The sequence below is a fragment of the Camelina sativa genome, chromosome 17, assembly GCF_000633955.1.
Source record: "Camelina sativa cultivar DH55 chromosome 17, Cs, whole genome shotgun sequence".
In the NCBI taxonomy this organism is placed as follows: Eukaryota; Viridiplantae; Streptophyta; class Magnoliopsida; order Brassicales; family Brassicaceae; genus Camelina; species Camelina sativa.
Genome location: NC_025701.1, coordinates 32,882,828 through 32,903,666, shown reverse-complemented (window position 1 = coordinate 32,903,666; position 20,839 = coordinate 32,882,828). Strand labels below are relative to the sequence as shown.

General features: G+C 39.5%; 6 protein-coding genes across 8 annotated transcripts; 3 read left to right on the top strand and 3 right to left on the bottom strand.

The window, feature by feature from the left end:
- LOC104758706 (mitochondrial inner membrane protease subunit 1-like) lies at positions 9,380 to 11,104 on the bottom strand. Its single transcript, XM_010481622.2, has 4 exons — positions 10,897 to 11,104; positions 10,567 to 10,791; positions 9,875 to 9,985; positions 9,380 to 9,777 (listed from the first exon to the last, which is right to left on the bottom strand). The coding sequence occupies exons 1-4, from the start codon at positions 11,029 to 11,031 to the stop codon at positions 9,742 to 9,744; spliced, it is 507 nt and encodes a 168-aa protein (XP_010479924.1). The 5' UTR covers positions 11,032 to 11,104; the 3' UTR covers positions 9,380 to 9,741.
- On the top strand, positions 11,339 to 12,111 carry LOC109124805 (fatty-acid-binding protein 3, chloroplastic-like). The gene is made up of 3 exons (XM_010482869.2): positions 11,339 to 11,573; positions 11,780 to 11,884; positions 12,050 to 12,111. The coding sequence occupies exons 1-3, from the start codon at positions 11,339 to 11,341 to the stop codon at positions 12,109 to 12,111; spliced, it is 402 nt and encodes a 133-aa protein (XP_010481171.1).
- LOC104758705 (mitochondrial inner membrane protease subunit 1-like) lies at positions 12,693 to 14,417 on the bottom strand. Its single transcript, XM_010481621.2, has 4 exons — positions 14,210 to 14,417; positions 13,880 to 14,104; positions 13,188 to 13,298; positions 12,693 to 13,090 (listed from the first exon to the last, which is right to left on the bottom strand). Exons 1-4 carry the CDS (start codon positions 14,342 to 14,344, stop codon positions 13,055 to 13,057), a joined length of 507 nt encoding a protein of 168 aa, XP_010479923.1. The 5' UTR covers positions 14,345 to 14,417; the 3' UTR covers positions 12,693 to 13,054.
- LOC104758704 (fatty-acid-binding protein 3, chloroplastic-like) lies at positions 14,589 to 16,213 on the top strand. 2 transcript variants are annotated; one of them, XM_010481620.2, is made up of 5 exons: positions 14,589 to 14,886; positions 15,093 to 15,197; positions 15,363 to 15,518; positions 15,609 to 15,823; positions 15,909 to 16,213. In XM_010481620.2, the coding sequence occupies exons 1-5, from the start codon at positions 14,652 to 14,654 to the stop codon at positions 16,065 to 16,067; spliced, it is 870 nt and encodes a 289-aa protein (XP_010479922.1). In that variant the 5' UTR covers positions 14,589 to 14,651; the 3' UTR covers positions 16,068 to 16,213. The 2 variants fall into 2 exon arrangements, with proteins under 2 accessions (XP_010479922.1, XP_019094695.1); XM_019239150.1 differs by having other exon boundaries at positions 14,591 to 14,892.
- Positions 16,413 to 17,917, bottom strand: LOC104758703 (mitochondrial inner membrane protease subunit 1-like). The gene is made up of 4 exons (XM_010481619.2): positions 17,710 to 17,917; positions 17,380 to 17,604; positions 16,688 to 16,798; positions 16,413 to 16,590 (listed from the first exon to the last, which is right to left on the bottom strand). Exons 1-4 carry the CDS (start codon positions 17,842 to 17,844, stop codon positions 16,555 to 16,557), a joined length of 507 nt encoding a protein of 168 aa, XP_010479921.1. The 5' UTR covers positions 17,845 to 17,917; the 3' UTR covers positions 16,413 to 16,554.
- Positions 18,089 to 19,713, top strand: LOC104760015 (fatty-acid-binding protein 3, chloroplastic). Of its 2 annotated transcripts, none has more exons than XM_010481617.2 (5): positions 18,089 to 18,386; positions 18,593 to 18,697; positions 18,863 to 19,018; positions 19,109 to 19,323; positions 19,409 to 19,713. In XM_010481617.2, the coding sequence occupies exons 1-5, from the start codon at positions 18,152 to 18,154 to the stop codon at positions 19,565 to 19,567; spliced, it is 870 nt and encodes a 289-aa protein (XP_010479919.1). In that variant the 5' UTR covers positions 18,089 to 18,151; the 3' UTR covers positions 19,568 to 19,713. The 2 variants fall into 2 exon arrangements, with proteins under 2 accessions (XP_010479919.1, XP_010479918.1); XM_010481616.2 differs by having other exon boundaries at positions 18,092 to 18,392.

Sequence of the window (20,839 nt, the reverse complement as noted above, 5' to 3'; positions counted from 1 at the left end):
TAGTTATGTCTGGATCTTTGGGAGAAGTTAACACTTTAGATAGGCGTCAGATCCTCCTCAAAATCTGAAAATATGAAAAATCTACTATAGGAAAACTCTTTGAATATTGGAACTTCAAGTCTCACTCTTGTGATAATTCCGCTCTCGAGATTGTAGTAATAAATGAAGAAAGGCTCTTGTACATTGCTTGGTCCATAGCACGGGTACAACACAATCTCGCCACTAGAAACCATTCCTGCAAGGCTTATAGAGCTCGCTGCACGGGGCATTTGTGTTTGGTAGATATGCTTTGACCATTTATGTTCCTCGGCATCCTCCAAAACCCACAACTTAACAAGAAGATTATCGTAAATAGTACAATTACAAACACCTAATTTACCTTTGTAATCGATCATGCTAATAGTGTAAGGATCTGAGATGCTTGTTACCAAGTCTTCTTGATCAATGTCAGTAAAACTGAAATTCTCAAACCTAACATCAAAGCAAACAATCATATGTTTTTTGTTATTGATATTTGCTGGATAATACAAAACACCGTTGATGCATATCCCACTAACGCTTAGAGGACACTGAATTGTGCTGCATTGGATATTTCTCCATATGAGAGATCTATTTCCAGTCCCTATTGTGAGAACTTGATACTCAGTACTGGACGACCACTTGTCTGAGCCATTACACAACCAGATAATACGCAACGTAGAATATGAGAACTGATGATTCTATTCATTAGGAGAATACATATTTATACAACAAGGTAATCAGGTTGTTAAGATTGTAATCCAAGGAGTCTTGGAGATTACGTTAGCTAAACAAGATAAAGACAAATGAAAGATAACCCTTATCTACTCTAATACACCCCCTCAAGATGGACGTCGGTAACAGAGACCAATCTTGGTAGAAAGATCAAGAAAGCGAGTACGAGGCAGTGGTTTGGTTAGAGCATCCGCCAGCTGATCAGCCGAGGGAATGTAAGCAACCCAAAGCGTCTTCCCTTGAACTTGCTCCCGAACAAAATGATAATCAAGAGCGAGGTGCTTCATGCGCGAGTGAAAAACAGGGTTGGCCGAGAGATAAGTGGCGCCGATGTTGTCGCAGTAAAGAACAGGAACATTGACCGACTTGAGACCGAGTTCAGCCATAAGGGAAGTAAGCCACTTGACTTCTGCAGCTGCCGCCGTGAGAGCCCGATACTCAGCCTCAGTAGACGAGCGAGCAACACCAGTGTGTTTCTTCGAGGACCACGAGACAGGCTGATGACCCAAATAAGCAATGTAGGCACCGTTGAAGTGTAATCATCTCGATTCCCAGCCCAGTCAGCATCAGAGTATGCATGAAGATTGAGAGGCGACTTGGAGGAGAAGAAAATACCCAAGTTTGCGGTGCCAGCAAGATACCGAAGCACTCGTTTTACTGCTTCCCAATGAAGAGTTTGGGGCTGATGCATATACTGAGAGAGTCGATTCACGGCAAAGGCAATGTCTGGCCGAGTTAGTGTGAGATATTGAAGACTGCCAACCGTTGCCCGATAAACAGAGGAATCAGGCAGTATATCACCGGAGGAGAGAGTAAGAACTTCACCAGAAGACATCGGAGTGGCGACTGGTTTGGCATCAGTCTGTGATATATTTGGTTTGTGTGAGGTGCAACCCATCCTTGGTGCGGTAAGCTTCCATACCGAGAAAGTAAGAGAGTTCACCAAGGTCTTTCAACGAAAATTTAGCGGCAAGGAGAACAGTGACACTCGTGATAGCAGCCATAGAGGTGCCAGTGATGATGATATCATCAACATAAATGAGCATGTAGACAAAGGAATTGCCAGAGTGTTGAACAAACAGAGATTCATCTGCAAGTGACTTCTTGAAACCGATACTCACAAGAAAGTCTTTAAGGGCAGTGTACCAGGCACGAGGCGCCTGCTTTAGCCCATAGACAGCCTTATTGAGTCGACACACGTGATTTGGCTTGTCCTTATCTATGAAGCCTGGTGGATGGAGCATATAAACCTCTTCTTCAAGCGGACCCTGCAGGAAGGCATTATTGACATCAAGTTGTTGAAGAGGCCAATCTGACGCAACCGCAGTACCAAGAACTAGACAAATCATAGCATGCTTGATAACTGGGCTAAATGTGTCATATAAATCAACACCAGGCCGTTGATGAAAGCCTTTGGCGACAAGGCGAGACTTGTACTTCGCGACCGAGCCATCCGGATTTCGTTTGATCCTGTAAACCCATTTGTTACCAACGATGTTAGTAGCAAGAAAACGATCAACAAGATCAAAGGTGTTGTTTCGAATGAAGGCATTATATTATGTGCCCATCGAATCCCTCCATTTATCATCTTTAAAGGCTTTTGTGAACGTCTCAGGTTCCACCTCGGTCAAGACAGTGTGAAGTCCATACTTCGTATTTGGTTTCTTGATGTTGTTCTTAGAGCGAGTTGTCATGGAGTGAACATTTGTCTGAAGAGGTGGTGGGAATGTAGACTCCGTTGTAGCTGGGGCAACAACCGTAGCAGGGGAGACTGCAGATTCCAAGTCATGAGATGGTTCAGAGACGTCGACTGCAGGCGAAGGAACAGGACACAGGAGAGTGGCCAAGATAGGTGTTTGCGGAAAGATTGGAACAAGGGATGCGGAAGCATAATCAGAGGAAGTAGTGTTTGGAGAAGGAGGTGGTGTTTGAGCTGAGAGACGAGGGAAAGGAAATACCGATTCAACAAAAAACACATGGCGAGAGATATATACACGTGATGTCTCGACATCAAGGCAAATATAACCACTTTGAGTGAGAGAGTACCCCATGAACACACACGGCTTGGACTTTGGCGTGAACTTATGTTGACCATACGGCTTGAGCCACGGGTAGCAGAGACATCCAAACGAGCGTAGCTTGTGATAGTTTGGAACTTCTTGGAACAGCATCTGATAAGGACATTCAGCCGCCAAATTTGAAGTGATGAGACGGTTGATCAAGTAGACAGCCGCAGCAAAAGAGTAAGTCCAATAGATGTTTGGTATTTGAGCGTGAGTAAGGAGAGAAAGACCCGTTTCCACTATGTGATGGTGCTTCCGCTCTGCCATTCCGTTGTGTTCAGGTGTGTGTGGGGGACTTGTGAGATGTGAGATGCCATGACTTGCAAGGAACTGTCGGAGTCCAAGGTACTCGCCACCATTATCAGAGAAGAGTGTAGTGATTTTAGTGTTGAATCGGTTTTCGACTAGTGATTTAAAAACAGGAAATATTTGAGCAAGTTGAGATTTCGTTTTGAGGGGATAGAGCCAAGTATAGCGAGTGTAGTGATCGACAAAGATGACATAATACTTGTATCCATCAATAGACATAACAGGGGATGTCCAGACGTCCGAGAAGAGAAGCTCTAATGGACGACTGGAAGTGAGAGAAGAGGTTGAAAACGGAAGCTTGTGACTTTTATTGATAGAACATGAATTGCAAAACAATGAAGTAGAAACCGAAGAAGAACTTGGTAATGAAAATTTAGCTAACATAAGGCGAAGTGTTTGGTTGTTTGGGTGTCCTAAACGAGAATGCCAGTCCGAAGGAGACGACTTTATTGTTGAGAAAGCTGAAGCAAAAGGTTTGGAAGCAGAAAGAGGCCACTCATACACCCCCTCATTGGCCTTGCCTTTGAGAAGTGTTATCCCCGTGTGTAGGTCCCTCACCTGAAAAACATATGGACAAAGTTGAACCATGACATTATTGGTTTTGCATAATTTGTTAACTGAAATGAGATTTCGCTGCATTTCAGGTACACATAAAACATTCTGCAAATGAAGTGGTTTCGAGTGAGAGGGAAACGAGACAGAACCAGTGTGAGTAACGGGAAGCCCTGTGCCATTACCAATCATGACCGAGTCATTGCCAGTATAAGGTGTTTGTAGTGACAGATTGTTGAAGTCACTGGCAATATGATGAGATGCGGCACTATCAAGCAACCAAGGTGTCAAGTCAGGGTGTGAGCTCCTTGTGGTGTGATGTGCCTGTGGTCGCCATTGTGGTGAAGGGAGAGGCAGATGAGGGGCACGCGGAGACCAGGAAGAAGAAGGAGCAGGCCCGCGGTACTGATCGAACTGTGGTGCAGGGTAAGGTTGTTGCGGTGATGGAGAATGATATTGTGGACATCGTTTAGCACCATGGCCTTGAACTCCACATATCTGACACTTTCCAAGATAGGGTCGCGATGGTTGATAACCACCACGGGACGGGTTGTAACCACCACGAGAAGATGAACCTCCACGAGAAAATTGTGTCGTATTAGCGGTTGCAGGAATCGAGAAATCACCTTGCCTTGCAGCTTTGAGAGTATTCTCTCTGTTGAGAAGCTTCTCATGCAGCTCATCAATGGCGATGGGTGTGTCTCGACCTTGAACCATTTCAACAATGGCTCTGTAGTCGTCACCAAGACCACTGGTGATGTAATCAAGCAAATCTTCATGAGGTAAAGGGTCACCAAGCAGCGCAAGACGATCGGACTTGTCGATGATGCCGCGCATGTAGTCACTCACGGTCTTGGTTCCCTTGTGAGATTCCTTGAGTTGATCCTTGATTTGGCGTACATGAGAACGAGATGGTTTCCCATAAGTGTTGGTGAGGGTCTTCCAGATGTCAGAGGATGTGGTGGCACGAGCAACAATTGCTTGAACAGGAAGTGAAAGAGATCCGAGCAGAACACTGAACAGAAGTTTGTCCTGGCGTTTCCAGGCAGCAAAGTTGGGATTAGGTTGATCAGCAGCGGTGGCAGTGTTGATTGTTGCCGGTGGTGTGTTGTCTTCATCGGCAATGAAGCAATGAAGCTCATGTGCTTCGAGAAGAGATCGGATTTGAAGACGCCAGGTGATGAAGTTGGTNAGAAGAAGAACTTGGTAATGAAAATTTAGCTAACATAAGGCAAAGTGTTTGGTTGTTTGGGTGTCCTAAACGAGAATGCCAGTCCGAAGGAGACGACTTTATTGTTGAGAAAGCTGAAGCAAAAAGTTTGGAAGCAGAAAGAGGCCACTCATACACCCCCTCATTGGCCTTGCCTTTGAGAAGTGTTATCCCCGTGTGTAGGTCCCTCACCTGAAAATCATATGGACAAAGTTGAACCATGACATTATTGGTTTTGCATAATTTGTTAACTGAAATGAGATTTCGCTGCATTTCAGGTACACATAAAACATTCTGCAAATGAAGTGGTTTCGAGTGAGAGGGAAACGAGACAGAACCAGTGTGAGTAACGAGAAGCCCTGTGCCATTACCAATCATGACCGAGTCATTGCCAGTATAAGGTGTTTGTAGTGACAGATTGTTGAAGTCACTGGCAATATGATGAGATGCGGCACTATCAAGCAACCAAGGTGTCAAGTCAGGGTGTGAGCTCCTTGTGGTGTGATGTGCCTGTGGTCGCCATTGTGGTGAAGGGAGAGGCAGATGAGGGGCACGCGGAGACCAGGAAGAAGAAGGAGCAGGCCCGCGGTACTGATCGAACTGTGGTGCAGGGTAAGGTTGTTGCGGTGATGGAGAATGATATTGTGGACATCGTTTAGCACCATGGCCTTGAACTCCACATATCTGACACTTTCCAAGATAGGGTCGCGATGGTTGATAACCACCACGGGACGGGTTGTAACCACCACGAGAAGATGAACCTCCACGAGAAAATTGTGTCGTATTAGCGGTTGCAGGAATCGAGAAATCACCTTGCCTTGCAGCTTTGAGAGTATTCTCTCTGTTGAGAAGCTTCTCATGCAGCTCATCAATGGCGATGGGTGTGTCTCGACCTTGAACCATTTCAACAATGGCTCTGTAGTCGTCACCAAGACCACTGGTGATGTAATCAAGCAAATCTTCATGAGGTAAAGGGTCACCAAGCAGCGCAAGACGATCGGACTTGTCGATGATGCCGCGCATGTAGTCACTCACGGTCTTGGTTCCCTTGTGAGATTCCTTGAGTTGATCCTTGATTTGGCGTACATGAGAACGAGATGGTTTCCCATAAGTGTTGGTGAGGGTCTTCCAGATGTCAGAGGATGTGGTGGCACGAGCAACAATTGCTTGAACAGGAAGTGAAAGAGATCCGAGCAGAACACTGAACAGAAGTTTGTCCTGGCGTTTCCAGGCAGCAAAGTTGGGATTAGGTTGATCAGCAGCGGTGGCAGTGTTGATTGTTGCCGGTGGTGTGTTGTCTTCATCGGCAATGAAGCAATGAAGCTCATGTGCTTCGAGAAGAGATCGGATTTGAAGACGCCAGGTGATGAAGTTGGTTGGAGTCAGTTTGGTGATATTGCTCATGTTGAGTGAGATCAATGTCTTTTGAGGTTCTGAGACATTGAAAACAGGGGCTGATTCAATGGAAGTAGAGGATACTTCAGACATGATGAGAGAAAGGAAGAAGTTGTGCAAAGAAGAAGAAGATAAACGTGAGTGCAAGAGGAAGAAGAAGAAGAAGAGAAGGAAGAAAGCGGCGGAAGAAAAAAAAATTTTAGGTTAGGATCAGATGCTCTGATACCATGTAGAATATGAGAACTGATGATTCTATTCATTAGGAGAATACATATTTATACAACAAGGTAATCAGGTTGTTAAGATTGTAATCCAAGGAGTCTTGGAGATTACGTTAGCTAAACAAGATAAAGACAAATGAAAGATAACCCTTATCTACTCTAATACGCAATACCTTAAACTGCTTATCGATTGTATCAAACCCTAAAGAATATATTTCTCCTATGTTTCTCCTCTTTGGTCGCACCCCCTCCAATATTCTCAGTTTGGATAAGGTTAAAGACTCTCCTGTGCTGGGGTTAAAAACCACCGCCACTGAATAATTGTTTTTGATATGATGAAGACAGACCAGTCCGCGGATAGGGCGACAGAATTGAAAGAAGTTTGTGCTACTGATCCTATGATGAGGGGTTGCTACCAGAGATGAGTTCATATTCGGCTTGTGAGGTGAAGAGTTGAAGGAAAACTCATGTGTGTTTTTGAAAGCGAAAAGAAGCCGCGGCGGAGCCGGGAACTTGATAGGGAACAGGTTGGTGTAATTTGGACGGCGAATTGTGGATGACCATTGCTTTGATACACAACGACACCTTGTTATAGACTTTAGAGATAATCTTGACAAGATATGGATGATGAGATCAACAGGAATTGAATCAAAACTTGAAGATCCTTTATCGGATCCGGCTACGCTTAGGTTATTCTCGGTACCTTGCTGCTTACGTTCACTCATCATGATGGATGAAGCCCTAGATAAAAAAAACTGGAGAAACTGTCCGGTTGTTAATTTTTTTTACATCCTTAAAATTCTTATTATACTCTAGGGGGTGTATTCAACTTGACATTTTAAGTGATTTGTTAAAATTTACAAATCCTATGTTATTCAATCATGGATTTTTAAAAGTCTCCTGAAATCCACTGTTATTGAACTGATGATTTAAAAATCTACTTTAAAATCCACTGTTATTCAAAACAATTTGTGGATTTGGATTTTAATAAGTTTTAGGGATTCTGGAGGATTTGAGAGGATTTGTTTAGTTAAAAATATAGAAATCCAAATCTCATGGTTTTAGGTGAGATTTGAAAGAATTTCACCATAAATCATATCAACTTCCCTAAAATCTATCAAAATTCTAAATTTTCAAAATCTCACCAAATTCTCCAAAATCATAGTTCCAATACACCCCCTAAATCACACAAGTCACCCAACCAATCATATTTTACTATATAGATTTGTGCCTTATATTTCAAAGGATCAATAAAAATAAAATAAAATACAAATTCAATAAAGGAATATAGAAATTATAAGCAACTTCATCTTATTTTCTCACACGAGTTCATCATCCAAAGATTCATCTTACGGTTATCTCAAAATTGTAAATCCCCAATAAAATCTTATGTAATGACTCTACTGCATTCTCACAAAAGGTGGGTAGAGAAGGCAGCAGTAGATTCTTCCGACCGAGTCCCAGTGGCAGAGTGAAGTAATTAAAATACCTAGCTAACAAGACTTGTGTCAATCAAGATTGTTTGGATCTGAATCGGCCAGAATACATGTTCTGTTCTGTACTGTGAATATACCTTACTTGAATTCTGGATTTTATGTAACCATTTTGACTTTCATATAGCCACGTTAATGAATCAATCCCAACAAGGGGAACTTCATCATATTACATTCCATGAACCTTTTGTCTCATTTTGTTTTCTTTTCTCAAATCTCTTTTCAATGGAACGAGCTTATGGGGTCACTAATATCAAATCCCACATACAAATAACTCTCGATCTTGACAGATGATAATGATGTGCCTGATAGGATGGAGTAAATAAATTTGAAATGACACCAGAAGCGCTTAAGTAGTGAAGAAAGCAAGACTTGGCATTTAATTATCAAGCAAGATATGTTTCAGACATGTACCAAGTAAAACCAAGCGAGCATATACAAATTTTACCAATGAGATTCACATAATACAATTTAACCAACGAGACACCAAAACCTCCGGATAATATTAATAAAAAAACAGTCTTTTCTATCATAGTGGCATCGATTGCTAGCTACTAAACAAAAACCCTCAACAAAATGTAGGGCAGAAGCTCTGGTTTCAGACATGACATAAATAAAACATGTAAAACAAAACAATAGACAGAGAGAAACAACAGAAACAAGATAAAAAAAAAACAAACGATAAAGAAAAAAAAAAAGATTTGGTTCCTCTGATCAACGAAATGTGAGATCTTTTCTTCCGATTTGCGATTATGAAAGATTAATTGCAAGAGGAGATAAAGAAAAGATCATTGGGTTTTGATTTATGCCTGCAACGGAACAAAAACAGCATTGTAAATCTCGCTGCTCTGATCTCTCAAAGGCACTTTGGATTTTAACCCTAATTGCGGCGATGTTTATTTATAAGCGCCAAGAAGAAGAAGAAGAATACCTTCAGTGCTTCGAATTGTCTACTTTACCCTTAAACCTATTTTTTAACCTATCTTTGTATTCTCTGAAAGGGTCAATAACTTTGGAAATTTTCCAAAGATTACCTATACTTTTAAATTTTCTATTTAGTCCTAATCAGCTATAAATAAAGATTAGTTTAAAAGCAAGACCGGTTCGGTCTGATTAGAGCATGTCCAATTAAATTCAAAATACACATTTTTAATAGGGGCGATTTGTGCAGATAAGGAACAATGGAGTAATTATTTAAGCCGAGATGTGTTGAAGAGAGGAGTGAAACAAGTGAAGTGTATAGTCTGAAATTATGCAGAGTGTATAGTTTGCACTGGAGAAGAAATAGATAGGTAGAATGTCGGTATATGTATGTAATTAGTAGTTCTTTAAACACTTCAATAAATTTTCTCTTTACTTAACACTTTTATCTTGAGAGTTCACTTAAATGCTAAATCCGTAGCATCAACTTGTAAATATCAGAACAAGCTCTACACTCGACCTCTGTCTTAAGTTAAGTACAGTGGCTGCTCCTTTCACTGAAATTGCTCCCTCCAATGTAATAGTAGCTAGCTAGGTACAATCTCAGCTCTTTAAGCTATCTCTCAAAACACTTGTTAGTCACTGTATTATCTCCGGATCATCGTTTTCAATGTAAGTAAAGATCAAATACAGAGAGAAAATAGATATGTATCTAAGAAACAATAAAACCGCTCGGGTAATCCTTCCTTGATGCGTCATTCTGCGGAAGAAACCGATACCGCATGGAGACAACCTCAATGTCTCAATGTCTATGTATATGATTGTCATCTCAATGACCCAAAGTATTCCGGTGGCCAGACCTAGAGAAGCAAACACATAGGTTACTGAAAATATTATTGTCACAGTTTCATTCATAATAACTTCATAGCTAGAAATTTTGAGATTAGAAGGATTTACCCGCAGAAGAGCTTTGCCTTCGATGAGACTGTAAGGTATAGGTCCAAAATGGCGTGAATCAGTTGAAGCATACAAGTTATCTCCCTGAATCCAAACATGACCTTTTGGAATCTATTACACAAGACCCTTAATCAGACAAGCTTTGGTGCTGTAAGAAACCAAGATTGGTCCGTAGTGCAGTGCAGAGGTATAATACAACAGCAGAGAGCCTAAATGCTATAACGAATCTGACTTTAATCGAAACCAGTCACCAGCAAATGATTTACATTCTAGAGTCTAGACCATTCCAAATCATCAATCATACACACATAAACCCTAAAACCCTATAAATTTGCAAATTCCATCTTCTTTTCACCGTAAACTCTTAATGCTATCACTACTCTGAGTTCAGCTTTAGATCGAAGCCAGTAACTAGCAATGTCTCACCTTCTAAACCATCCCGTATCATCATCACATAGATAACCTAGAAACCCTATAAATTTTTCACATTCCATAAACTCTTACACCCTAAAAGCTATAATTACTCTCGACTTTAATCCAGTTTCAAGCAATTCTTCACCTTTTAGACCATCATACGCAGATAAACCCTAAACCCTAGATTTCTTTTGCAAAAATTAAATCAAATAGTTTAACCAAATGCAACAAAAAAAAGATTGAATTTTTAAAATCGAGAGATGGCTCAATGAGCATACCACAACGCTGACTGAGCTATCACCAACCAATGGGTCAGCAGAGAAAGTGAGTCTATCGCCTTCTAAACCCAAGACTCGCTTCGTCACCATCCTGTTTGGATCTCTCGGAGATCGAACCAACACAACATCACCAAGCCCAATCTTACCAAACCGATGTGATAAATGTTCCGCCAAAATTACATCGCCGGTGAGATTAAGCGTCGGAAGCATACTTGGACCTTGAACCTAAAACCCCCAAATCAAACCAAAAAAAAAAAATTTAGATTTTGTGAAGAATACAAAAAGAGATAAACAAATTCAATTTCGCTTGAGTTACAAACAATTACAGACGTGAGTTGAGGAGATTATGTAACGATCCGTGACATGAAGCAAGCAGAGAAACTTGGCTACGATTGATACATTCTCGAACGCTTCCTTCGCTGTTCCACGCCATTGATTCAGAAAACTCAGCACTCTCGTTCTCATCTCTCTCTCTCTCTCTCTCGGAGAAGCTAATCTCGTCTGAAAAAGGCTGAAGACGAAGAACGAGGGAACCTAAACACTTAAAACGACATGCAGTTAGTTATCCCACACCTTAAACGACACCAAGTCTTGACCTTTTAATGTGTTTTTTCACTTGTTAATGTCAAAACGACAAGTAGTGGAGTTGCGTAAACTAAAAACGTCAGGTTTTCTTCGTTAATTACAACCAAAGCTACTAGTGTGAGAATTTGTTCTTCTTCTTCCTCAAATCAAAACACTTCACTTAGGATTTATCGCCGGAGTTTTGAAGATGGACAGGGTTCTTGCAGCGGTTCCATCAGCAATGTGTGTCTCTCTGCGCACTAATGCTGAACCAATTCACCATTTTCCCGTAAAGTTCTCGAATCGGGTTCTTCAGACAGGGGACTGCGTTTCTTCTCTAAGGAAAGCTTCGATTTACCCTTCTCCAAAAGGCAATTCTTTGATTAGAAAGATGCATTGTGGTGAAAAATCGCGTGGGATCGTTAAATCAGCAGCTTCTTCAGGTAAAGGTTGAACCTTTGTTGTTGTCTTTCATTTCAGGAAAAAAAAAAAAAAACAGAATTTGATTTGAAATTTGTAGTTGAGTTTGCTTTTGGAGTTTAGGGTTAATCAATCATTTTGATTCTTTCTTTTAGAAAGCAGAAAGAACAAATTTGATTGCAATTTGAGTATTTACCAAGTTTCATTTTGGTCTGTCTGGCTTTTGTAGTTGGAAATGCAGAGGACTATGCTGAAGAAACGGCTACAAGCGTGAAGTTTCAGAGATCAGTGACATTACCTGGTTGTTCTTCTCCGTTGTCTTTGCTTGGCACAGGTTAGTTTTTATCATATCTGAACTCCCTAGCTTCAAAAATGCTAGCGTTTCTCAAAGCTTTTATCATATATCTCTGTGGGGTCTTGTGTGTTTGAAATGCTTCTAAACTTGCTCTGAGACTTCCTTTAATGGATCTATTTATGAAAAATGCATCAATGTTTTCAGGGTTTAGGGAGAAAAAGTTTGCTATCATTGGNGGAGATAAAGAAAAGATCATTGGGTTTTGATTTATGCCTGCAACGGAACAAAAACAGCATTGTAAATCTCGCTGCTCTGATCTCTCAAAGGCACTTTGGATTTTAACCCTAATTGCGGCGATGTTTATTTATAAGCGCCAAGAAGAAGAAGAAGAATACCTTCAGTGCTTCGAATTGTCTACTTTACCCTTAAACCTATTTTTTAACCTATCTTTGTATTCTCTGAAAGGGTCAATAACTTTGGAAATTTTCCAAAGATTACCTATACTTTTAAATTTTCTATTTAGTCCTAATCAGCTATAAATAAAGATTAGTTTAAAAGCAAGACCGGTTCGGTCTGATTAGAGCATGTCCAATTAAATTCAAAATACACATTTTTAATAGGGGCGATTTGTGCAGATAAGGAACAATGGAGTAATTATTTAAGCCGAGATGTGTTGAAGAGAGGAGTGAAACAAGTGAAGTGTATAGTCTGAAATTATGCAGAGTGTATAGTTTGCACTGGAGAAGAAATAGATAGGTAGAATGTCGGTATATGTATGTAATTAGTAGTTCTTTAAACACTTCAATAAATTTTCTCTTTACTTAACACTTTTATCTTGAGAGTTCACTTAAATGCTAAATCCGTAGCATCAACTTGTAAATATCAGAACAAGCTCTACACTCGACCTCTGTCTTAAGTTAAGTACAGTGGCTGCTCCTTTCACTGAAATTGCTCCCTCCAATGTAATAGTAGCTAGCTAGGTACAATCTCAGCTCTTTAAGCTATCTCTCAAAACACTTGTTAGTCACTGTATTATCTCCGGATCATCGTTTTCAATGTAAGTAAAGATCAAATACAGAGAGAAAATAGATATGTATCTAAGAAACAATAAAACCGCTCGGGTAATCCTTCCTTGATGCGTCATTCTGCGGAAGAAACCGATACCGCATGGAGACAACCTCAATGTCTCAATGTCTATGTATATGATTGTCATCTCAATGACCCAAAGTATTCCGGTGGCCAGACCTAGAGAAGCAAACACATAGGTTACTGAAAATATTATTGTCACAGTTTCATTCATAATAACTTCATAGCTAGAAATTTTGAGATTAGAAGGATTTACCCGCAGAAGAGCTTTGCCTTCGATGAGACTGTAAGGTATAGGTCCAAAATGGCGTGAATCAGTTGAAGCATACAAGTTATCTCCCTGAATCCAAACATGACCTTTTGGAATCTATTACACAAGACCCTTAATCAGACAAGCTTTGGTGCTGTAAGAAACCAAGATTGGTCCGTAGTGCAGTGCAGAGGTATAATACAACAGCAGAGAGCCTAAATGCTATAACGAATCTGACTTTAATCGAAACCAGTCACCAGCAAATGATTTACATTCTAGAGTCTAGACCATTCCAAATCATCAATCATACACACATAAACCCTAAAACCCTATAAATTTGCAAATTCCATCTTCTTTTCACCGTAAACTCTTAATGCTATCACTACTCTGAGTTCAGCTTTAGATCGAAGCCAGTAACTAGCAATGTCTCACCTTCTAAACCATCCCGTATCATCATCACATAGATAACCTAGAAACCCTATAAATTTTTCACATTCCATAAACTCTTACACCCTAAAAGCTATAATTACTCTCGACTTTAATCCAGTTTCAAGCAATTCTTCACCTTTTAGACCATCATACGCAGATAAACCCTAAACCCTAGATTTCTTTTGCAAAAATTAAATCAAATAGTTTAACCAAATGCAACAAAAAAAAGATTGAATTTTTAAAATCGAGAGATGGCTCAATGAGCATACCACAACGCTGACTGAGCTATCACCAACCAATGGGTCAGCAGAGAAAGTGAGTCTATCGCCTTCTAAACCCAAGACTCGCTTCGTCACCATCCTGTTTGGATCTCTCGGAGATCGAACCAACACAACATCACCAAGCCCAATCTTACCAAACCGATGTGATAAATGTTCCGCCAAAATTACATCGCCGGTGAGATTAAGCGTCGGAAGCATACTTGGACCTTGAACCTAAAACCCCCAAATCAAACCAAAAAAAAAAAATTTAGATTTTGTGAAGAATACAAAAAGAGATAAACAAATTCAATTTCGCTTGAGTTACAAACAATTACAGACGTGAGTTGAGGAGATTATGTAACGATCCGTGACATGAAGCAAGCAGAGAAACTTGGCTACGATTGATACATTCTCGAACGCTTCCTTCGCTGTTCCACGCCATTGATTCAGAAAACTCAGCACTCTCGTTCTCATCTCTCTCTCTCTCTCTCTCGGAGAAGCTAATCTCGTCTGAAAAAGGCTGAAGACGAAGAACGAGGGAACCTAAACACTTAAAACGACATGCAGTTAGTTATCCCACACCTTAAACGACACCAAGTCTTGACCTTTTAATGTGTTTTTTCACTTGTTAATGTCAAAACGACAAGTAGTGGAGTTGCGTAAACTAAAAACGTCAGGTTTTCTTCGTTAATTACAACCAAAGCTACTAGTGTGAGAATTTGTTCTTCTTCTTCCTCAAATCAAAACACTTCACTTAGGATTTATCGCCGGAGTTTTGAAGATGGACAGGGTTCTTGCAGCGGTTCCATCAGCAATGTGTGTCTCTCTGCGCACTAATGCTGAACCAATTCACCATTTTCCCGTAAAGTTCTCGAATCGGGTTCTTCAGACAGGGGACTGCGTTTCTTCTCTAAGGAAAGCTTCGATTTACCCTTCTCCAAAAGGCAATTCTTTGATTAGAAAGATGCATTGTGGTGAAAAATCGCGTGGGATCGTTAAATCAGCAGCTTCTTCAGGTAAAGGTTGAACCTTTGTTGTTGTCTTTCATTTCAGGAAAAAAAAAAAAAAACAGAATTTGATTTGAAATTTGTAGTTGAGTTTGCTTTTGGAGTTTAGGGTTAATCAATCATTTTGATTCTTTCTTTTAGAAAGCAGAAAGAACAAATTTGATTGCAATTTGAGTATTTACCAAGTTTCATTTTGGTCTGTCTGGCTTTTGTAGTTGGAAATGCAGAGGACTATGCTGAAGAAACGGCTACAAGCGTGAAGTTTCAGAGATCAGTGACATTACCTGGTTGTTCTTCTCCGTTGTCTTTGCTTGGCACAGGTTAGTTTTTATCATATCTGAACTCCCTAGCTTCAAAAATGCTAGCGTTTCTCAAAGCTTTTATCATATATCTCTGTGGGGTCTTGTGTGTTTGAAATGCTTCTAAACTTGCTCTGAGACTTCCTTTAATGGATCTATTTATGAAAAATGCATCAATGTTTTCAGGGTTTAGGGAGAAAAAGTTTGCTATCATTGGTGTCAAAGTCTATGCTGCGGGCTATTATGTGAATGAATCTATCCTGAGTGGGTTAAGCGCTTGGAAAGGTCGATCTGCTGATGAGATCCAAAGTGATTCATCACTGTTCAGTTCCATTTTTCAAGGTAAGGAAATGTGAAAACTGATAGCTTTCGTCATCCATCATTGATCCCTCTCTCTCTCTGTCTTAAGTCATCTTCCTCTCATCAATGCAGCTCAAGCAGAAAAAGCATTGCAGATTGTTCTCGTGAGAGATGTTGATGGTAAAACTTTCTGGGATGCATTGGATGAAGCCATTTCACCGAGAATCAAATCTCCATCTTCTGAGGATACTACCGCTCTCTCTACATTTCGCGGGATCTTCCAAAGCAGATCTCTCAACAAAGGAAGTGTCATACTCTTGACTTGGATCAACCCTTCTAAAATGCTTGTAAGCACATTTTTTCAGGCTTTTAGAATTGTTTTTACACATGATCTTTTGTTGTTGCTTGCTCATTTGTTGGCTCGTCTGTTAGGTTTCTGTTTCTTCGGGAGGATTGCCAACGGTTGTGGATGCTACGATCGAGTCAGGCAGTGTTATATCTGCCCTGTTCGATGTGTTCTTTGGAGATTCTCCGGTTTCTCCTACATTGAAATCCTCAGTGGCGAACCAATTAGCTATGACTCTTGTGTGAAAGTAAAGTATCATACTGTAGTTGTATATCATGAATCTTGTAATGTGTTAGTCTCTGTTTATCTTTTTATCTTCTAAACCAGATACTCGAAATCTCAAGTGAAACTTAGTTAAAATATATAAAGAGCATAGTCACTCTAATTATTACCAATTTGTCTTTTAAGATGTAATGGATCTTAACATGATATAGAAGCAAACTAAACTAAAAAAATGGGTTTGATCCCCTGATGTAGTCCAAAAATAGTGAGCCAAACAGGTGGAAGTTAGGTAAGAATTAAATCTTTAGAAGTGTAAGTCAGTATTATAGTTTCTACAATGGGAAATAAATATGATTNTGTAAGTAAAGATCAAATACAGAGAGAAAATAGATATGTATCTAAGAAACAATAAAACCGCTCGGGTAATCCTTCCTTGATGCGTCATTCTGCGGAAGAAACCGATACCGCATGGAGACAACCTCAATGTCTCAATGTCTATGTATATGATTGTCATCTCAATGACCCAAAGTATTCCGGTGGCCAGACCTAGAGAAGCAAACACATAGGTTACTGAAAATATTATTGTCACAGTTTCATTCATAATAACTTCATAGCTAGAAATTTTGAGATTAGAAGGATTTACCCGCAGAAGAGCTTTGCCTTCGATGAGACTGTAAGGTATAGGTCCAAAATGGCGTGAATCAGTTGAAGCATACAAGTTATCTCCCTGAATCCAAACATGACCTTTTGGAATCTATTACACAAGACCCTTAATCAGACAAGCTTTGGTGCTGTAAGAAACCAAGATTGGTCCGTAGTGCAGTGCAGAGGTATAATACAACAGCAGAGAGCCTAAATGCTATAACGAATCTGACTTTAATCGAAACCAGTCACCAGCAAATGATTTACATTCTAGAGTCTAGACCATTCCAAATCATCAATCATACACACATAAACCCTAAAACCCTATAAATTTGCAAATTCCATCTTCTTTTCACCGTAAACTCTTAATGCTATCACTACTCTGAGTTCAGCTTTAGATCGAAGCCAGTAACTAGCAATGTCTCACCTTCTAAACCATCCCGTATCATCATCACATAGATAACCTAGAAACCCTATAAATTTTTCACATTCCATAAACTCTTACACCCTAAAAGCTATAATTACTCTCGACTTTAATCCAGTTTCAAGCAATTCTTCACCTTTTAGACCATCATACGCAGATAAACCCTAAACCCTAGATTTCTTTTGCAAAAATTAAATCAAATAGTTTAACCAAATGCAACAAAAAAAAGATTGAATTTTTAAAATCGAGAGATGGCTCAATGAGCATACCACAACGCTGACTGAGCTATCACCAACCAATGGGTCAGCAGAGAAAGTGAGTCTATCGCCTTCTAAACCCAAGACTCGCTTCGTCACCATCCTGTTTGGATCTCTCGGAGATCGAACCAACACAACATCACCAAGCCCAATCTTACCAAACCGATGTGATAAATGTTCCGCCAAAATTACATCGCCGGTGAGATTAAGCGTCGGAAGCATACTTGGACCTTGAACCTAAAACCCCCAAATCAAACCAAAAAAAAAAAATTTAGATTTTGTGAAGAATACAAAAAGAGATAAACAAATTCAATTTCGCTTGAGTTACAAACAATTACAGACGTGAGTTGAGGAGATTATGTAACGATCCGTGACATGAAGCAAGCAGAGAAACTTGGCTACGATTGATACATTCTCGAACGCTTCCTTCGCTGTTCCACGCCATTGATTCAGAAAACTCAGCACTCTCGTTCTCATCTCTCTCTCTCTCTCTCTCGGAGAAGCTAATCTCGTCTGAAAAAGGCTGAAGACGAAGAACGAGGGAACCTAAACACTTAAAACGACATGCAGTTAGTTATCCCACACCTTAAACGACACCAAGTCTTGACCTTTTAATGTGTTTTTTCACTTGTTAATGTCAAAACGACAAGTAGTGGAGTTGCGTAAACTAAAAACGTCAGGTTTTCTTCGTTAATTACAACCAAAGCTACTAGTGTGAGAATTTGTTCTTCTTCTTCCTCAAATCAAAACACTTCACTTAGGATTTATCGCCGGAGTTTTGAAGATGGACAGGGTTCTTGCAGCGGTTCCATCAGCAATGTGTGTCTCTCTGCGCACTAATGCTGAACCAATTCACCATTTTCCCGTAAAGTTCTCGAATCGGGTTCTTCAGACAGGGGACTGCGTTTCTTCTCTAAGGAAAGCTTCGATTTACCCTTCTCCAAAAGGCAATTCTTTGATTAGAAAGATGCATTGTGGTGAAAAATCGCGTGGGATCGTTAAATCAGCAGCTTCTTCAGGTAAAGGTTGAACCTTTGTTGTTGTCTTTCATTTCAGGAAAAAAAAAAAAAAACAGAATTTGATTTGAAATTTGTAGTTGAGTTTGCTTTTGGAGTTTAGGGTTAATCAATCATTTTGATTCTTTCTTTTAGAAAGCAGAAAGAACAAATTTGATTGCAATTTGAGTATTTACCAAGTTTCATTTTGGTCTGTCTGGCTTTTGTAGTTGGAAATGCAGAGGACTATGCTGAAGAAACGGCTACAAGCGTGAAGTTTCAGAGATCAGTGACATTACCTGGTTGTTCTTCTCCGTTGTCTTTGCTTGGCACAGGTTAGTTTTTATCATATCTGAACTCCCTAGCTTCAAAAATGCTAGCGTTTCTCAAAGCTTTTATCATATATCTCTGTGGGGTCTTGTGTGTTTGAAATGCTTCTAAACTTGCTCTGAGACTTCCTTTAATGGATCTATTTATGAAAAATGCATCAATGTTTTCAGGGTTTAGGGAGAAAAAGTTTGCTATCATTGGTGTCAAAGTCTATGCTGCGGGCTATTATGTGAATGAATCTATCCTGAGTGGGTTAAGCGCTTGGAAAGGTCGATCTGCTGATGAGATCCAAAGTGATTCATCACTGTTCAGTTCCATTTTTCAAGGTAAGGAAATGTGAAAACTGATAGCTTTCGTCATCCATCATTGATCCCTCTCTCTCTCTGTCTTAAGTCATCTTCCTCTCATCAATGCAGCTCAAGCAGAAAAAGCATTGCAGATTGTTCTCGTGAGAGATGTTGATGGTAAAACTTTCTGGGATGCATTGGATGAAGCCATTTCACCGAGAATCAAATCTCCATCTTCCGAGGATACTACCGCTCTCTCTACATTTCGCGGGATCTTCCAAAGCAGATCTCTCAACAAAGGAAGTGTCATACTCTTGACTTGGATCAACCCTTCTAAAATGCTTGTAAGCACATTTTTTCAGGCTTTTAGAATTGTTTTTACACATGATCTTTTGTTGTTGCTTGCTCATTTGTTGGCTCGTCTGTTAGGTTTCTGTTTCTTCGGGAGGATTGCCAACGGTTGTGGATGCTACGATCGAGTCAGGCAGTGTTATATCTGCCCTGTTCGATGTGTTCTTTGGAGATTCTCCGGTTTCTCCTACATTGAAATCCTCAGTGGCGAACCAATTAGCTATGACTCTTGTGTGAAAGTAAAGTATCATACTGTAGTTGTATATCATGAATCTTGTAATGTGTTAGTCTCTGTTTATCTTTTTATCTTCTAAACCAGATACTCGAAATCTCAAGTGAAACTTAGTTAAAATATATAAAGAGCATAGTCACTCTAATTATTACCAATTTGTCTTTTAAGATGTAATGGATCTTAACATGATATAGAAGCAAACTAAACTAAAAAAATGGGTTTGATCCCCTGATGTAGTCCAAAAATAGTGAGCCAAACAGGTGGAAGTTAGGTAAGAATTAAATCTTTAGAAGTGTAAGTCAGTATTATAGTTTCTACAATGGGAAATAAATATGATTGTGGTGGAGGACAAGAAAAGGTGAATGAAATCATATGGTTTGGGGGCAAGTTGAGGAAGTGAGTCGTTTTCTTGGTGTGGCCTTTACCACATGCAACTTCCTTCTTCTCTCTCAGTGGACCACAAATTACACAATTATAAATTGATGATGCATTGTCTCTTTATTTTCATCAACATTACTACAATATCTTTTGCACAAATTTTTTAGTATTATTTTGGTTACGGTTGACCCCTTTTGTTTTTCCCATCTTTATATTTGGCTCACAGTCTTTTTTAATAATATGTAATACAATTAAAGAAAACAAAAAAATCTGCTTAGTGGAGATATCTGCTTAGTGGAAAAAAGCATGATTCATTCATGTGATGCGATGGTAATATTGTGTTCCCTTCTGTTGAAATGTGAATGCATTTTATATTTCATATTTTTGAAAATTATTACTAAGAAACAGTTAAATTAGTAGCTAATTATTATTCAACAGATAATAATGTGATGCATGCTGGTTATATTGTCTTATTATGTAGAGCCTGATCTAAATTAGATAATATGTAACACAAATAAAGAAAACAAAATAAATCTGCTTAGTGGAGATAGATATTGGCTCCTCCAATCAAAACTCTAAAACAAAAAAGGACACAGAAAAAAAGCATGATTCATTCATGTGTTGAGATGGTAATATATTGTGTTCCCTTCTGTTGATATATGAATGCATTTTATGTTTCATATTTTTAAAAATTATTACTATAAAACAGTTAAATGATCAGTAGCTAATTTTTATTCAACAAATAATAACGTTAGGCCATCATTAACGGCAGAACTATTGGTGTGTTTTTAGCCCAATTTTATTAATAAAAAAGGGAATAGTGGGCTTAGATCAAAAATTTTGGTCTTGAGATAGAACTGATCTAAGAGCATGTGCATCAGCGTACTTTGAGTCCGTCC